The sequence below is a fragment of the Pieris rapae genome, chromosome Z (genome assembly GCF_905147795.1).
Source record: "Pieris rapae chromosome Z, ilPieRapa1.1, whole genome shotgun sequence".
NCBI classification, from domain to species: Eukaryota; Metazoa; Arthropoda; class Insecta; order Lepidoptera; family Pieridae; genus Pieris; species Pieris rapae.
This window is the reverse complement of record NC_059534.1, coordinates 3,152,513-3,172,112: the sequence shown is the minus strand read 5'-3', so window position 1 is coordinate 3,172,112 and position 19,600 is coordinate 3,152,513. Positions and strand designations below refer to the sequence as shown.

At 33.7% G+C, this 19,600-nt stretch overlaps 1 protein-coding gene across 10 annotated transcripts in view; it reads left to right on the top strand.

Moving 5' to 3' along the window:
* The first annotated feature begins 3,262 nt into the window (after positions 1-3,262).
* Positions 3,263-19,600, top strand: part of LOC111003396 — a 31,555-nt gene continuing 15,217 nt past the window's right edge. For 5 of the 10 annotated variants that reach the window (XR_006751160.1, XM_022273863.2, XM_022273864.2 and 2 more), the window contains exons 1-16: positions 3,263-3,397; positions 7,655-7,690; positions 7,828-8,004; positions 9,110-9,286; positions 10,931-11,098; positions 11,267-11,351; positions 11,656-11,843; positions 12,279-12,449; positions 13,050-13,247; positions 14,512-14,716; positions 15,065-15,235; positions 15,301-15,471; positions 15,910-16,043; positions 16,422-16,473; positions 17,239-18,395; positions 18,635-18,886. Coding sequence is in view for 9 of the 10 variants with exons in the window: in XM_022273863.2 (XP_022129555.2) it covers positions 7,834-8,004; positions 9,110-9,286; positions 10,931-11,098; positions 11,267-11,351; positions 11,656-11,843; positions 12,279-12,449; positions 13,050-13,247; positions 14,512-14,716; positions 15,065-15,235; positions 15,301-15,471; positions 15,910-16,043; positions 16,422-16,473; positions 17,239-18,395; positions 18,635-18,886 (3,300 nt within the window). In the remaining variant the exon portion in view is untranslated. The remainder of the gene's footprint in view (positions 3,398-7,654; positions 7,691-7,827; positions 8,005-9,109; positions 9,287-10,930; positions 11,099-11,266; positions 11,352-11,655; positions 11,844-12,278; positions 12,450-13,049; positions 13,248-14,511; positions 14,717-15,064; positions 15,236-15,300; positions 15,472-15,909; positions 16,044-16,421; positions 16,474-17,238; positions 18,396-18,634; positions 18,887-19,600) is intronic. The other 5 variants (XM_022273867.2, XM_022273862.2, XM_022273866.2 and 2 more) reach the window with 5 other exon arrangements.

Below are 19,600 nucleotides of genomic sequence, written 5' to 3'. Positions count from 1 at the left end.
CCTTGGTCACAGCAACACGCATGAAGGGCCGGATCGATTTCGCTAATTCTTTTTTGGTTTTGTTTTTTATTGTCAGGAGAGAAGGTTCTTATGAAATAAATAAATAAAAATAATTGCGCGTAAAATTAGAAAATTTCAAAATACTTTTACTTTACTACCATATTAAGTAATCGTGACTTTTGTTACAATAGCATTTTTTTTCAGTGCATAGCGCTAATTGTTAGTGGCATTAATCTTGAAAATCCATGTTTTTTACATGGCCAGATATATATCGCCTGTTCCGTGAATACCGACACATCTATTTATATACGAAAAACAATCCAAGATTTTTGTGTATCATATAGCATTAGAATAATAAACACTTTGTTTCTGAAGTATTATTTAAGTTAATTATACCAATTTGAAATCAATATTCATAGTTAAGACTGGACAACAGGAATCTGTCGGCTCCACTAGTTCTAAATAAAATACCTAAAGACTCATTATCACCTAATACTAAACTAGACTCGTAAGTATTAATATTTACAGAACGGCTAGTGCCATCTGTAGTAGCTATTTATTATACGTCGACAACATCAAGCGCGTTCACAAACCAAGTAGGTACTTTCTTACTTACTTACTCCTCCGTGAATACACCTGTCAATTTTATTATATTTAGATCATGATTTTATTGCTTTTAATATACATTTTTAGACCGATAATCGATAATAAAAAAATTACCTAAATATTTGCTGTCTGTTGAATACTGCCATCTCTGAGTAAATGTAAAGACTACGTTGACGCAGAACGGTAACGGAACACAAATATTATCGAATTTCAACATTGAATTTTGATGAATAAACTTATTTTACAATACCTATCATTGCTCTACATTTTGGATTCAGCCATTGATCATAGATTATTAATAACACTTTCCATTTTTATAAGTAGCGTGCTGTACCCTGCCACGTTTCGCTGTGGCACATTGTGATTGAATGCGTGAGAAATGAGAAACAAAACAAAGAATACATTTCATATAAGTTTAATTTTGCAATACTTGTGGATATACAATATTTAGGCTCTGCTGTCTTCCGCGCTGCACCCGTAGGTGGTGCCGTGAGCCCTGTTACGACCGTGGGCATGCATCAGTTTCGCGCCCCACTCAACGGCGGGGCGGTCGTTGTGGCTCCACAGCACCCATAAGGCCCCAATTTTCCGGCGGTAGAGTCCCAGCCCATTTGTTTAGAATTTTATGTATCAGAATCCTCTTCGAGCACTAGCTCACGCGGGAAGGCTCGGCGGTAATCTGGAGGCCTGGTGTGGAGCGGGGCGAGATTCTGTAGTTGTGGTGGCGCATTGTGAGGCTTCGGTCCAGTGTGACGCCTAGGTCGCTTTGGACCTCGACCCCTTGTAGCTGGAGCGGTGGCGGGAGCTGTCGCCAGCCAAAGACTATGGCCTGAGTCTTGGCGGCATTCACGGTCAGGCGCCGCTCAGCCAGCCAGGCGGGAGTGCATCCAGCGACCTCTGCAGCTTGACGCCTGCGTACCGCGCGTTGAACGACGTTGCTATGTAGGCGGTGTCGTCCGCAAACAGTGACACCGCACACCCCGCTGCGACTGGAATGTCATTAGTAAAAATGGAATATAGGTTGCCCTGAGGAACACCCGCGGTGATCAGCTGGCAGCTCGACTTCACCCCCTCGACGGAGACGTGGAACCGCCGGTCGAGAAGGAAGCAGCGAATGACTGCCACCACGCTCCGCGGGATGTTGGAGGCGAGGAGCCTGTGCACAAGTTCCGCGTGTCAGACCCGGTCAAAAGCTTTCTCCATGTCGAGAAATACTGCAGCCGCCACCTCTTTCTTATTAAGGGCGGCGGTGATGTCGTGCAGCCCTCTCGACAGCTGGAGGCTGGTGGAATGTTCGCTTCGGAATCCAAACTGTTCGGGCCTAGGAGTAAAGTGTCGCCTGTCGTTCGTTAATGGCCGCTGGGGTGACAGGTGGGCGCGGCTGGGGTGCGTCGTTTAGGGTTCATACAATATTTGGGGTTGTCAGCTAGAGTTTACCTCGCTTCCGGTAGATGGCGCGGTCACTGGTACACAGCTGATCGTGTTTTTCGCGGTCGCGAATATGTGACTACTGCAAAAATAGATAAAATCAACCCAAAATCAGCTGATATTGGATGTATGACTAAATATATTATATACATCTAACTTGTTGTATGTATGTTGTACGTATGTTGACATAATATATTTTTACATACGGGAGTCATATTTCAGAATAAGTTGCAAGCCCGCAGGCTTGCAATTTGCTTAATCGACATGCTTGAATATTTGTCGACATCATTTTCATACAAATTTAGTTTTCGACTTTCTACATAATAGTGTATATTGTTAAGGCATCTTGACTAAGCCCTCGGGGCTTGAAACGAAAACACTTTTAGACAGCCGTGACTCATACATAACGTATTACGTAAAATTTAACTTTTGTCATTATAAATCAAAACCTAATTAATATATAGATTCTTTTGGACTTTCATAACTACATTTATGATACTTGATAAAAACAAAAGAGGAGCTCAACGTTTTAATTTTTCAGATAGCTTAATTCGTCTCTATCGATTGAAAAAGAGAAAGATGTTTCTTCTTGATATTTAGTCGGACTTTGTAGAGCAAAAAAAAGAGCAACTATAATTATTTGTGAATCGAGGAAACCTAATAAATAGAGCCGGCTAAGTAAAGTAACATGAGGATATTTTGAGGTGAGATTTAAACTATTATTATTATTACTAATTTATAAAATATTATAAATTATTCTTAATGTAGTATACATTGCTATAAATAGATAAAAATCGTGTTTTAAGTGCAGTCTAGCATTTTCAGCGAATTCAAAAATGAATTTTTGTGATATAGCATTTATTTTATTTCATTTAATATTTCTTTGAGTAAAATCATCAACAAGTCAAATCAAGTTTTTTAAAAGCAGGTACACGATTTTTCTACATAAAATTTGACATATTGTCAAGATTATGACTGTTGAAGATGACGTGTTAATGGCAGCTCAGTATAAAAATATATAACGTAATCTAGTAGTATTAAGTTTTTTATTGTTATGCTTTTAACAATAAAATTAATACTTCTTTTTTATTATAAAGTAGTAGGTTAAGAGATATGCAATTATTATTAGTAACACAATACGTATACGTCTTTATGACTTTAGTTTACGTTCTCATAAGTCAAATTTATACTCTATTACTCCGACTCCGTTCTTGTGTCAATGGTCATACAATGTATTTATAAAAAAAGTAAAAAACTGCAGGCTCGGCGCAAACTGCTTTGCAAATGGCGTACCAAGATATTTAAAATTAAGTGTTGTGGTGTTTAAAGAGGGTAATATCCATTTTTTTTGTATGAATGAAACGTGAGTACAAATTTTCAATTAAATTTAAAATTATGTGTAATGCATCATTTAGGGAGGATGTAAAAATATTATATTAGAATATTATATTTTCCTAAATAACGGTATTGTCTTGTGTAGGACCCCACAGAATTAAAAAGGGGCATTAAGTAACAAGTTTGTGTTTTGTTTTATTACATATTTTCTAGAACAAAGATTTCAATATATATAGGCAGTTGATGAAAGTACATGATCTATTAATAAAACAGTCATTCACCCACTGTTCACAACTTCTTAGTTCGTTACCTGTGTGATATAAAAGTATATAAACTACTATATGCTCTAAGTTAATCAAAAGTTTCTCAGTTGTTAAATAAAATTTTGATGAGATCACTAATTGTATGTCATCTTTGAATGATTTTGCGTACAACATCGTAAAAAAAGCAGTAAAAAAAATTTATTTCTTGAGAAATGTAGAAAATTATATTTGTATGAATATAGTTCTAGTCACTTCTGAAATCCAATTTCAATTCAACATGTTCTTTCTTACCTTTGAAGCTTAATGTAATCAATAAGAAATGTTTCCATTATAATGTGTATCACAAACATAAGCAAAACCATTTAATATTTGGATCCTTAGTAAATAAAGGTTTTAGGCTTTTCAGTTGATGTCCAAGATTCATGTGTTAATTTTCTAAATTTACTGATAGCTGTAGAAAAGTTTCTTTTCTAATGGGGTACATATAATATTTAATTAATCACAATCTAAAAATAAGTATTACGCTCTCATTTCTTAGTTTTGGCCATTGTTTAACTGTCTGAATTCTGGCTTATTACTCTTAAGATATAGAAATTAGGAACTAGTGTAATGTTTGTTTTCTCAGGACTTGAATTTCCACATATGAAATGATTTATATTAGACTAAATTTTTTTATGACAAACCTTTTCTATTATATTCTTTCTTAATTTTTGTATCCACAGTGATTATATAAGGACTGTCTAACATCTCGGCCCACTGATCTGCGTTAGGTACCTCTGAATAATATTAGTTTTTTGTGTCACCATCAATATTATTTTACATACACTCCAAATCTTTTGTTGTTTCATATCTCTTCTCTATGTACCTGATTTTTTTTTTCTGAAACATTATTGATCTTTGTTAGTAAAATGACCTCTTAATGTAAACACTTTGGTCTTGCACCATATTTTCTGTACATTAACTGTGTTGTCATTTTGAAGTATTCCTATAGTTACAACACTAATTTCCCTTTGTTATGCCTTTGTTCACTTTCATTAACTAACAACTCTATCTTCTTTTCAACCACAGTTTTTAAAGAAAAAGGAACTGTATTAGCCATAAGACATTTAGGTTTTAACTTACTTTAATGATCAAAAGTGACTTGGGAGAATTTTGTATGTACCGAATCCTTCTATGAAAACATCAGAATACTTTATATTATTGTTGTTATTTCTTCCTTTAAAATTAAGTTTATACTTAAATAAACATTAAATTTTTTACTAATTCCTACCTCAACCAAAAGTAATTTACATTACTCAAGGTTTTGGCACACAAAGGCAATATAAATGTTACCAAGTTTTCTTATTTATTACAAAAAAATAATAACCTATATCTATTTTCAACGGCACATGCACATCAAAAGTAACCAATAACAATGGGATACAATTTAATACATTGTTTATATTACAAATTCTATTTACCTTAGACTATTTTATTTAGAAACAATCTATTCTTGACTTCACAAATTCTTTCAATGTAACCCTGTTGTGAATTATTGAAGTTACGGCACAAACTCAGTTTTGTTACGCGTACTATGTAATCAGCTGTCGTCTCTCCTTCCGACTTAGGTTACCGTCTCTCTTTTCTCCTCCCGTTTGGTTAGCACCACATCTACGTGGATGAACGTAATCTCTTATGTTTATTTGGAACATAAGATCATCATGGTATCAATCATGCATAGAGAGAGAGAACGTTTTAACACTTAGCACTCAAACCGTAGATAAATTTCTACTCTAAACACTCTTTTATTTGCTTCAAAACAAAACATTTTAATTATTTTTATAATATTGCACATGCAGGTCCAATCAAAGCGCCTTTGTAGCCATATTTAAAGTGACACTTAGGTGACGAATTATTATTAAAATGTATTAAAAGGAAGTAGGTACCCACGTCCATACTGATAATTGTTTGACTTTTTCGTCTATTAGAATTCTATTATATTAAAAAAAAAAAATTATGTATCGGCCATCGAAACTTTGCCTTTGTATAACAGTCTTAAAATTATATGTATGTGAATTAAATGCTGGTGGTGTTTAATGAATAGTATAAGAAGTTACTATTTATTGGTCATGGTTTCGCACGGGCCAGCGTGACCGGCAACAATATAAAGCTTCCTTATAACACATTCTATATTTTTGATTTTGGTAAAAACCGCAATGAATTCCAATTTAAAAAGAGTACCGAGACTTTTTTACGCCGGCTTTTTCTCTCGGCCAACACCCTTCTTTGCCGATGAGTAGGGATGCCAACAAGTTCGAATTTAATGACGTGGAATAAGTGATACCATGATGATCTTATGTTCCAAATAAACGTATTTCATTTCATTCCGTGCATTATTTTTGACTGCGCACAGACAGACATATGCTGTCTTTGATATTTTGTAATGCATTATCAAACACGCCAACATTCCTCTAGAACTTCATCAGGTATTACACATCCTTAATATATAATTACTAGCTGACCCGGCAAACGTTGTTTTGCTATATGAATTATTTCTAGGGAATTTCTAGTGCAGAAAAAAGAACTAACTTATTGTAAGGATGTGGTATATAAAAAAATCCGGCACTGGTAACACTAATTATAGCAGAATTAAACCGTCTATGCTAATGATACCATGTAATAAGTTTCAATCAAATGTTAGGGCCAACTGGCAGGGATAACTTACCAAGTGATAATTGATCAGTTATCGAGCAGGTTAAATCATTATTACGTTACTGAAATGACTATTAAAAATAAGGGCTGTTGATAGAGGGGTGAAAATTGTATTTTTAATGCCACATTATAAGAAAATCATTATAAAATTAAAATAAAATGTGAGGGGTGGGCAACACTTATCAGTTAGGGGTATGAAAAATATATAGTAGCCGATTCTCAGACCTACTGAATATGCATATAAAATTTGATAAAAATCGGTCCAGCCGTTTCGGAGGAGTATGGTAACTAACGTTGTGACACGAGAATTTTATATACAAAGATAATCGTCGTTGCGGCAGCCTTCGTTTCGTTCGACCGCTTTTACTTCGACGTTACTAATCCGACTACCACATTTCTTTTTCATTTTTCGATTTAACATATAGTCAATTAATTATACTTACAAATAACGTGGTTTGTAATAGAATTTTCGGTTCAGTAGTTCCAGTGTATTTCCCCTACATCCTCTCAAACTACTTCGACTAATAGTGTGTGACGTATTGCATAATATAAACGGATTCAAACCTTGTAAATCCACGCAGATATTCTGATTTAAGTTCACGGTTTTAAGTCCCGTATTTTATTGACGTTTTGGTTTGTTGAACTCACACAACATACATCTTATTAACAAAATTTTCTAATGCTTTCACTAAAATGAACTGCTACTATTGCAGTTATAATAATTACCACATCCACGACTTTCACCAACTGTTCAATTGTTGTGAAATAATTTTATTTAATATGATATTAATTTTTAAAATGATTTCAAATTACCCAAAAGAAAAGGAATACTTACTAATTTGACTCGAATATTTCTTGTGCGTTATTTTTAAACCGAGTATGATCCAGAAAAAAACCAGTGGTCAAACATGTAGGTCTGGGGCTCAGATATGTACAACTGTTTTGTGATTCATGTGTCATTGGTTTTTTTCTAATAGGCATGTAGGTGATCAACCCTTTTGGCTAAGGCACAATGACACGCCGTCGCCTTTTTGGGTATGAGGAAGGGTCTTTTTTGGTCTGGGCTTGGTTTTGGTTGGCTCAGGATATGTTTTAGTTCTTTGTATAAGCACACACTTCCCTTTTGGCAATGCGAGTGTGGGCGGCGGCATATGACTGAACATCACACTTATCTCACCTTCCCTAACATTTTTCTCGGAAGGGAAAACTACACTTTCCCTATATATAAATTAGTTGGCTATGAGCTATAGAGATTGTTAAGAATTTAAATGTATGTAACAAAAACAGAAATACGGGCTTGTATGAAACTAAATTATAGTATTTTTTTACAGCATACAAATACTACGAATGTTAAACGGCTAAAATCTGTAAGTGTACCTGAATTCTATTTGTTATATATTCTTCAGTCAATAATAATAAATAATTTTAATCTGATTCAGTTAATGAAAAGAATTTCCTAACGATAAGTTCCTAGATTCACATATTTCAATAAATCGTTTTATAGATAAAAATGGCGATGGAAATGGAGTACTCGACCAGGGAACGGCATTTGGCTGGACAATTGTATGATTATTTTTGCACTACCCAGAGTATGAAGGATATTCTATCGTCCTATACACTGCTATGCGACGTGCTCAGGTTGAAGCCTAATAGATTAAATGAATTTTACCCAAAACTTAAGGTTAGTAATATCATTTATATTGTGTATTGCACGAAGGTTTTAATTGGTCAGTAAGGCGAAGAGGTAATTCGATATGTATTTCACATATTCATTGTAAGCTTAATGATAATATGCATACCGCAAATTTTGCGACAGCGGCTTTCTGGAACTGTCATTGTTTTGATGAAATGTTTTGATTAAAACTTGTAAATATTTGTCTTAAAAGTCTTTTGCAAGTTTAATCAATGTATGCTGAACTCATGCTTTTAGCAACTATTCACACTTGATATGAGATTTGGCGTTTCATAAGTAAATTTTACGTTAGCTTCAAGTTTTGTTTGTTATCATTTGTTTTACGTGGTAGATATGTCACGTTTTCTTTTTAAATATCAAATAATTTCATTACTAAATTCGCAAAATTATATGATCTTATGATCTGAAATGATTTTTAACCGTTATGTTTCGATAAGTTGTAGGCGACTTAAAAATATTTAATTATCTATCGGACACAAATAATTTAAAGATAACTTATGATATAGATATACACGTTGCAAAAAATCAATGATAATTTATATTTCATAAATTTGTATTATTGTTGCGCATTTTTATTCATGACACACTTATCTTAAGATAGTAATTTGTACAAATTATATTTTAAATCTTGCTCGCAATCAAAATCAGATATTATTTTGTTACATCTATTTACTTACCAAAGGAAAAAGATTTGCTGTAAATCTAACATTTCAGACGGCCTGGAAACCATCCGGACCACTAAGCCATGGTACACTATGAATAATACGCAAAAACGTTCACAGGCTTTGTTAAGAATTCTTTAATTGGTCAGGAATTGTCATGAATAATTTTGAATTCACTGTTAAAAATTATTGTTATCGAATTTTCGTTCCTGTTGGAATTTTTGACTAATTTAATATTACTAGTGGTCTGGAACTAGCCATGATGATGATTCTTTAAAATAAATTATTGCATGTTGCGAACGTATTTCTTTTTTGTTTTTACATTATGGCGAATTTAATGCATAGGAAACAAAGCTTTGCTAGATTTGTGTGACAGGATTCTTGTCGATATTAACTTTAAACCAAGTTGAATAGTCATCTATTATTTTCAGGCCATATTGAGTAATAATTGGAAAGCCCAGGCGCTGTTCGCGAAATTTGACGAGAGAGCGAACCATAAAGAATATCTAAAGGGCAAAGCATGTTCAAAAACGCGTGTTCTAATAATTGGTGCGGGTCCCGCTGGCCTTAAAATGGCAATAGAATGCCAGTTACTAGGAGCAAAAGTGGTAAGTACCAACCAATTACATAAACTAAGGAGTTTCTTATATTTAGGTTCTTGCCTACTATGGCCTAATGATCAGCCAATGTTAAACAATGAGTGTAATTTATTAACTGTATTGGTACCTTAACTTAAATTTAAAAACGATTTAAGTTGATTCTACTACAACATTTTTTGCCTGCATTAGTACTCTGTAACTCACTTTAATGTTAGTGTTAATATTGATAATATTTCAATATCCGAAATTGTATATCGCCTAAATCGAAATTACACACAAACAACGGGATCGCTATTGAATCTTATAGAGTACCCATACTGATTAGTTGAGGACTAGTAGCTATTTAAATATTTACTAGTGAGTGGTGGTCAAGCTACCGTATTACAGACTACTTTTAATTATACAATAGTGAAAATGCTTGCAATAAGGTACTGCCGTATTGACCCAACATATCTAAGTTATCAATGATAAGTTTTATTTGCAGTTCATAATCTGTGTTGTTAATAATATTCAAATAAATTTGTAATATACAAATTAAAGTGAAAGCGCATATTTTAGTCTAGATTTTATCCTCTAATAAATTCCATTATAACGACCGATAAACCAGCCCCTTACCAATGAACAAAAAAAATTGGTTTTATTATTTAAATCTCGGACTGCTATGAATCTTTATAAAAAAATGTCTTTTGCAATGAAAATATTATTAAGGGTTTTTACGTAATGGAAGTATTAAGTATTACAATTGAAGGATGTTAATCGAAATAACAAGTAAAAAATTATAATAAAATATTTCCGATACACGACTACGAGTTTTATATGCATAGGGGAATTTCAAAATTTTTATACATAAAAAAATGTATTTGAAAAGTCATTTCGGTAATTTAACTAAGCATTTGAATGTTTTAATGTAAATGTTTTTCAAACATAACTGATTTACGAAATATTGAAGTTAAAAAACATTAACATCAATAATATAAGATTTACTCAGTAAACGCATATATGTTACTAATACCATGTTAGTCAAGAATCTTAATACCGATAAGGCAGCTGGTTATGACTCAATAACTTCCGAGGTGTTTGAATTCTTCTCACAACAACAAGCTTCTTACCCAGCTTTAAAGATTTTTCCTTTGCACAAGGTATTTTATCTAGTTACTAAAACAAATTTAGACGAACATGACAAATTTAGGTAGGTAAATAAAAAAAAAACTATTGTGCCTTCTAGATTAATTCAGTTCAATAAATAATGAGCGGTACGGTTTACAAAAACATCAGTTGTAAAACATGTATAAACATTCGAAGTTTAAACTTCAAAAATTTGGGATGTTAGTTTTACAATGGCCTTAAGTTATCCGACTGAAAGTAGTCCATGTAAATAGGGTCCTAAAGGCGTTGTTCTTGCAGCACCACTATGTATTTAAATATAGCTTCCTTATGGCGAACACACTATTTTCCCAGATGTTACTATTATGTATGATTTTTTTATATGTATCTATTATGCAGGAAGGTGAAGTGTGAGTTTTTAGGCTCAATAAAATTGTTTTTAATGATAAATTTAACAATCTGCTAACAAAAATCTGAACTGCCATACTTTGAACTATAGAGTTATAAATTGGAAAAATAACTAAAATTTAATAATAATTATTCCCACAGGTGCTGATTGAGAAAAGAGATGAGTTTTCTAGAAATAACGTTATCCATTTATGGCCGTTTGTAATACAAGATCTAAACAACCTTGGGGCTAAAACGTTTTACGGAAAATTTTGCGCCGGGTCTATCAATCACATTAGCATAAGACAACTACAATTTATTTTACTAAAGGTATGTTATAAAAATTATTCATTCAGCGCTATTAAGTGTTGAGATACATTTTATATATTGTTTTTATATTGATAAGAATAACGAGTTTCTTAAGACTTTCTATTCATAACTCTTATGGAGACTTGCGTGACTTGTTGTCAGTAATATAAATTGCAAATAAAATTGTAGATGGCACTCCTGTTAGGAGTTGAAGTACACCAATGCATTGCCTTCGATGACCTTGTGGAGCCGGAAATAAGTGAGGACGATGAAAGTAAGTATCATCATTTTACCGAAATAATCTATGAAATTTACGTGTATCATTTATCACTGTTTCTTGTGTCTCTCTTTGTCTTCTCATTGTCTGTTGTGATGGAAGAAATCTTGACGGTGTTATATTTATTACATATAATCTGCACCATTATAACTTACTGCAAATATAATACAGATAAAATTTGTTTTTGAAATTATTATTTAACGTTGAAAATCGACGCTAAGACACTATTAATGAAAATCAAAACAAATTTTATTAATTCTGGTTTTATGTTCTGCGGTGTGTATAAAACTGTTTTTTATAGTTACAGGATGGAGGGCGTTATTACAACCAAGGGCACACCCATTGTCGCAATACGAGTTTGACGTGCTAATTGGTGCTGATGGCCGACGAAATTCGCTGCGAGGATTCGAGAAGAACGTATTACGTACAAAATTGTGTATTGGCATAACTGTCAATTTCATTAATCGAAACACTGAGGAGGAGGCGGCGGTAAGAATTTTTTGTCTGTGTTAACTAAAGTTTCGGTCTGTTTTAATGTCTGCCAATCTGTCTGCTTTATAAATACCTGTCTTGTTTCGCTCTGTCTTGATATATATCTTGTCACTAATGTGTATCTTTCGCACTAATGTTCTCACGTTTTTTTTTCTCTAACCTATATGACCAGTGTCTTATACTCCAAGATAAGTTTTTTTCTCTGCGTATTATAGGTTCTTAATTTGGTTGATGAAACTAGCAATATCGTTCAGTATTCGAACTTTTTCTTTAAAGTTCAATACCCTTTCTTTGTGTTATAATATAAATTTAAGGCTAAACCACTGTTGCATTTGTTTCGTATTTTATATTTAAACACAAGTACGTGATCTGTCGTCTATGTAGTAAGTGTCTGTAACAGCGTATTAACACTTTTCATTTTGATCTTTCTAGGTGAATGAAATTGGTGGCCTTAGTTATATATTTGCCCAACAGTTTTTTAAAGATATAGAAAGTTCTACGGGTATAGACCTAGAGAATATAACCTATTATAAAGATGAGACCCATTATTTTGTAATGACAGCAAAGAAAAGTAGTCTGATTAAAAAGGGCGTACTATTAAGGGTGAGTTTTAATTTTGAATATATTTTGAATTTAATATTTGATATGTGGAGCTGAAACCATATATGGGTCGTTTATCCTACAGTAAGATCAAGTGATACAGGGAATCAAAATTATTATATTAGTTGTTTTTTTATATAGCAGCGGCTTCTACGGACGTTGTTCTGTACACACATCTTGCATACAAAAAAATCGAATGTAAATAAATCATTTTCGACTCCACTTAAAATTTCATCAAAATCTGTCCAGCATCTAGTAATAGTACTGAACACATGCACATTATATTTATATACATACCAGCTGATTACTTGCTGTATAGATAAATAACCTAGGTACACACTTTAGCGCCGTCTGCCGGGCAGATTTTTAAATCTTGATAGATTTTTAAACCATGCAGGGCACCCAAACGCATATAAATTCGGTCCCTTTAAGAGGAGTTTGGTGACGTAGTAGATTTATATGTATGAAGATTATTCAGTAATTATTGTGTGTATTCTTCGTTCGGTATACTCATAGCGTGTCTCTAATCTTTTATTTTTCATCAAGTTTAATGCCATTAAAAAAATACTTGATTAAATAGTGTGAATTACGCTTGTTTTTCAGGACTACTTGAATGTAGCAACACTTTTGAGTAAAGAAAATGTATCAAGAGAAGCATTGATGAACTACGCACTCGAAGCGGCGCGTACCGCCACCAAAGGACAAATTCCGAACATGACATTCGCAGTGAACCATTGCGGGGAACCTGACATAGCAATATTCGATTTCTCAACCTCCTACTCATCGGAGAATGCTTCTATCGTAAGTACACAGTATGTAAAACATTTTAAACTGACTCGTAATAAATGTTACTGACAGTATGTGTACGCAATGTGTACAGAATGTGTACGCAATGCAATCTACGCACGCGCTCTGACTCCTGATTGGTCGTTACGAACTAGGGTTGTTGTTTTTCTATAAATGTAAGGTTTTTTTGTTATATGTTCAAATAAATACTTTGTTTGAAGCTGGGCAACAAGTGACTTCAATGGTTTAAAATATAAGCTAACAGAATCTAACTTGGCATATCAACGGGTTCACAAATCTAAACCCTTATGTTATTGGACATTATCAGAATCGAGAATGGTTAAATACAATTTATGCGTGCGATAAAAACTAAAACTCAATATTGGCTTCAAATGTGCGATGTTTGTTTACATTTCGGTATAAATATTTATATGTAAACTAGCGGATCCGACAGACGTTGTCCTGTCTACACGTCTTTAATTTCAAAATTTAAATTTTTAATAAGCCATTTTGATGAAAATTATTATTCAAATGTTATGACAATATCTAACGATCCAGCACATGGTCACACACGATATAACACAATGATAACAAAACTTTTTTTAAATTTCGGGACAGACTAAAATTAAAATTCGAATATTATTTAAAATTTGACACTGCGATGGTAGCGCCGTCTGTCGGATCCAATGTAAAACATTCCAAAATCAACAACAACTAATAAATTGAAAATTAATTAAAAAAACATTGTCCAGCGGACAAAATTGTGAATCTAAACCATTCCCAGATCCCCTTGAACACACACAAAAAATTTCGTCTAAATCGGTCCAGTCGTTTAGGAGGAGTTCAGTCACATACACACGCACACAAGAAATATATATATTAAGATTTACTTAGATTTTTTTAATTAGGTGATTACGTCAGTAGTATTTTTTACACATGTTACCCACACATGTGTATGCATGAAAACGAGGATTTTTTCGAGGATTTCTACAAAAAAATTATATGTTTATTAATGTACTCTTATTTTTTTGGAGAGCTTTACTTTTTTTCTGACAAGAAGAAGGGGGGGGGATACATTGAAGTTAATCTGCTTACGTAATACTTATCGGTAAACTTTATCATTGCGAATTATTGAGTACCTTTGCTAACAAGAACTCGATTATAGAAATACTAATTCACACTGATCAGTGATATTATTGCTTAGTGGCCGAAGATTCATCATATATACTAATATCTGGGGAAAGAATTTTAAGGTGTTTCATGTTGAATTATTTTTTAGGTGTACGAGGTTATAGGGAAAAGATTGTTATGTCAGTTGATAGGAGACAGTCTGATGGAGCCATTTTGGCCCACTGGTTCGGGGTGTGCGAGATGTTTCCTTTCAGCTATGGACGCGTCCTGGGCCGTACGATCGTGGTGCCAGCGGCCGGAGAAACATCCGCTGCTTGTTATAGCCGAAAGAGAAAGCATTTATAGATTACTGCGTGAGTATATTAGAACTCCTTTGGTAAAAAGTATTTTCAGTATGAAATATTTAAGTGTGGTGACTATTTTGGTTCAGTTTCATAGTTGTTACAATAATTTGATTTAATTGTGTGTTTTCGGTCAAATGTCGTCACAATTCGATGTCATTTGTATAGTTAAGGTAATCGTTTTACCGGCTAAAAGTAATTTGACAAAAAAACCGAAATAAATATTTTCCTTAATTAAATAAAATATTAAGTTACCCATACAATTATCGAATTAAACTGATCATGTAAGACTCGATCTTACGTTCGCTGTTTTTGTTTGATAAATGTTACAAAATATTTACGCAAAGTAATTATTTACAGCGCAAACTACTGCAAACAACTTACAGCCAAATATTCCGGCCTATACAATAGATCCCATATCCAGGTATTCGAACCTTAATACCAAATGTGTGACGCCTCATTCCGTTTCCAAGCTTTATATAAGCGATCACCCAATCCCATTGGATGCAGAGATGCCCCGGCGAAAGACAGGTATTTTATTTCCATAATAAATAATTGATGGTACAAAACTTTTTCTTATCTGTAAATACTTTTAGGTAATGTAACGTTAAGGGCGATGCTCAATTGGGCTGGACACCCGGACTTGGAATCGGCGACAAGCCCGAAGGCCCTTTGGGATATTGTGATGAGGTATCGACACGACCTTCTGCCTGAATACAATGAAGAGAACTATAGTTATATATATCAGTTGCTGGAAGAAAAATTCTGTAAGTTTTTATTGTGATTATTTTGTTAGAAAAATTGCTAACAATTCGTGTGACTCATTCTTGAGGTCGTAGGTTCCATTCTCGGATGTGCACCAATGGACTTTCTATACGCGCATATTAAAAGCATGACACACTTAATAATAATAAAAAATCACGAAAGATACAAACAAATCAGAGTAGCACCACTAATTTATTGATTTTTAATTTCCTTTCAATGAAAAGTGTGAAATTTTGGCGTTGTATAAACGTAAAGATTGACCTAATGTTAAGGCCTGTAGTAACGACATTTTCTCCCCAAAGACGACCATCCACAGCCATCTACAGTTATACTAACCGTCACCATCCAATCACAGACCCATCAGTTAATAATTTTATAACTGATTAATTATTTAAATTTTAAAATGTGGACTTAATTTCTTAGTAATAAAATTGTTTCAGTGCCGCCATTACAACTTGAAAAAAAAATAGACGACATGCGTTATAGGTACCTTTTGGGTGTCTACGTCGCTTTTAAAGGGGAAGTCCCTTACGTTCCGAGCATCGCCTTAGACCAAGACAGTATCATTGCGCTCGTATGTATTTTCTCATTTCCTGTATGTTTTATCTAAAGTAACTTTGATAGGCAACGGAATTTTAGGAATTAAAGCAAAAATTGTTGGCCCGATTTCAATAATTATTTCATTGGCCGGGATAATGGAATGGATAAAGAGAGAAAAAATGAATGAGCGGCACATCTATATATTGGTTATTTGGGATAAAACTGCTTGTTTTAAAATGGTAGACCCAATAACGAAAATTAAAAAAAATATTCGAGCAATATAAAAATGATTCGTTATTTAAACAATATTTAAGAAATTAACGGTGATTTTTATGTTTGAGGTCAGGGGACTCAATTTTTCAAAGCGCGTCGTAAGGAAATTAAGAGGAATTCATATTAATTTTTTTTTCAGTTCCAATCAATGGTTTCTGTGCCAAGGCCTATGCCAGTTTTAACAAATACATGTAAGTACGCTTTCGTTTCTACCTCAACCTATCTATTTGACTTTTTATAGCCAATTTAATAACTCCCAATAGCGGTAGCGATTCGTTGGAAATGATACAAAATGTATTTACTTTTTGATTCAGTAAAAGTTGTTAAATTATTACTTTAGACGAGAAAATCATCTCACTTGGATCACGAAGGATGATTGATTTTTTGATTTGATTGATATTAGCTGTTAAGCTTTCTAACAGATACTTCTTTGAAATACGTATTATATGTATATATATTATGGATGTCGCTGCGATACTATTTTTTATTCAGTAAGGAAATTTAGTTGAAGTAAATAGGGTATTTAAGGCACCAAAAATAAAATATATTAGAGCAATTTGTGAAGAAAACTATCGCGATAGTTGCGTCAAAGTTAAGATAAAAATAGTTTGTCAAGTTGTGCCTTAAGAAGCCCAAAATTTTGATTTTATTTGTTTTTCATAATGTGATATTTTATCACTACAAATAATATAAATATTGACTATAATGATATGACTCATAATGTATGGAACTTCGATGAATGATGGATTGAATTTTATTCAAATCTGCACGCCATTGTGTGTGGCAGTATATGGGAACTTTAGATTGTATCATATTCTTGCAAATAAATTATTATTATTATTAAATTTTAATTTTTAAACATTAATAATATAATTAAATATTCTAATTTTAGACTGCTATTAATATAGTAATAAGTTATAAATTCTAACTTTATAAAACAACATTCTTTGTTTTAGCAGTTGCAGTTCCTAGAATAAATCCGAACAGGCGACAAACAGTTGATAACAGGGTAAGTACAAACACAGCTGACTACATTAGGAAACGAATCGGCAAATTAGACATTAATGATATCACGAAATTCGCACGTTTAATGGAAGGGCATAATGCAATATCAGACTCTGAATATTCCGTTAAACATAAAGAGATACACGATCAAATAATAGCTCTCCTAGATCCTGACGAATCACCGGATCCACAGATGGTTAGAGAAGCTATAACAGATTTACTGCAAGGCTGTTCTAGAAGTAAAGTTAACCCTCAAGGTGACTTGACGAAATTCTTCGCAAGCGAAAAGATAAATGAAAACAAATCGTCGAGATGCCTTAAAGGTCTTGATCCCGAAAGTCTCAGACCTCAAGATATTTTGTATCTCGATGAATCAGAAACAAACCGTTGTGCAATATCGAATGTTCTGGAGAAAAAGCCTAATAAGAAGCTTGTGCGTTCACAATCAGACGAAAGCCCCGATGTACCTAGACCTGATATAATTAATCGCAGAAAGAATTCTGATTCGATGGTAAACGTTAGAACCGGTTCCTCGGAAATTGGTCACGGTATAAAAGATATGAGAGATTTGTTTGAAGGAAAATTTTATAATAGGAATGATGAAGACAAGACTATATCACATAGAGAAGACAGAAAGAAGATGTGTAGGGATCTGCGCTGGCAACAATTTGAAAATATTATTGAAGGAAAGAACAACGATTCGTACTGTGTCGAACCGAAAAAAGTTTTGTCTATAGGAAACACTGAATTAGCAGAGAAACGACTAAAAATGGCAGAACTGCTCTTAGGTGTCTCGCAAGAAAGCGGCCCTGGGGCTACGGCCCCGCGAAATTCTGGGAATGTGGCTTTTAGAATGCAGAGAATCACAAATATGATCGCAAGGAACAACACTCAAGCAAAGCTACCAAAAGGTGCCAATAGGCGGAAACAGGCCCGTGAAATGATGAAGGAACGTGTGGAAAAGAGTCTTCAATTGCTGACACTGGAACCGCCACCCGCTGTATCCCAGACTGACTTGGAACATGATTATGGACTCCAGCAGTACAGAGCGGACGCGCCGGACTTTGACGAACGAGTTAAAAAACTAGAGAAGCAACTTCAACACTATGTGAGATTGGTGTGTGTGTGTTGCATGGAAATCTTGACATCATAACTTTATATTTCCACTTTTTGAAAGTCATTTTTTGCACTCCTTTCTAATATTCTTATAGTTAATATCCCCAATCATCAAGTTTTTTTATTGAGTGTTTAATAAGCGCATGGCATAATTGAGTGGAAATCGTTTTGCACTAACAATGTGTGCTTCGTAAACTGGAGCACTTTTGGATTATTCTTTATGGTTTACAGGACGAATCAGCAATTGAACCAATAAAGGCAATCGGTAGTGGTATAAGAGTGGCTAAACTAGCAGCCGAGTTAAACTCGACGGCTTTGCCTAAACCTAAACCGTTAAAGCCAAAAGACCTAATGAGGGCGATAGGAAAGATAAGTCAGGATGACTGGCAAATTAAACAAATCGAAGGAAAGATTAACGAGAATAGATTTGGCCGTCCGATGCCATCTGCGGCAGAACGCGTACCCAAATGGGATCGGGAACAAGTAAGAATACAACGCTTATCACCTGTCTTGTGAATATCACGCGATCTCGAGTTTCGATCCCTTGAATATGTAACCTCAATTTATCGGATGGTAGCTTATCCTTCTGATATTATTATTGTATTAATATTTCACTGTTTTACTCACACCTCTACTCTTCCTTGTTACTTGTGAATATCTGGTTGTTATTACATGAGTGTTTATTGCCTTGTTTACAATTATTTTGACGGCGACGGATTCTTTTATTTATTTTTAGAATCGACTTTCCTTTAGCAGCAATCGAATTTAGGGGTGTTTGAGGGGTAGGATTTGTATAGTGGAATAGATATGTGATATTCAATTATACCAATTATTGCCTTTGAAAAATCGTAATTAATCTTATAAAAAAATACACGTCGATTAGATAATCCTTCAGTTTTTTTCATGTTAGTTAAATAAGGTGATTCGAAATGATTCCCCTTTCCCTTATATAAAGCAACTCTTTCTTTAAAAATCTTAATTTCTATGATAATGTAGTATTTCTCAAATCTAAAAATGTGTGTTGCAATTAAAAGCAACGACCTCCTCAGGCTATCGGAATTTGACAAAAGCTCTAACCACTACTCAACGTCCTGCTATTAATGAAACATGATAATTAATATAAACTACCTCTGTTTTTAATCAGGTCTAAATAAACCGCTTAGACTAATATCTGAGTATTCTTCAAATTCAAAAATT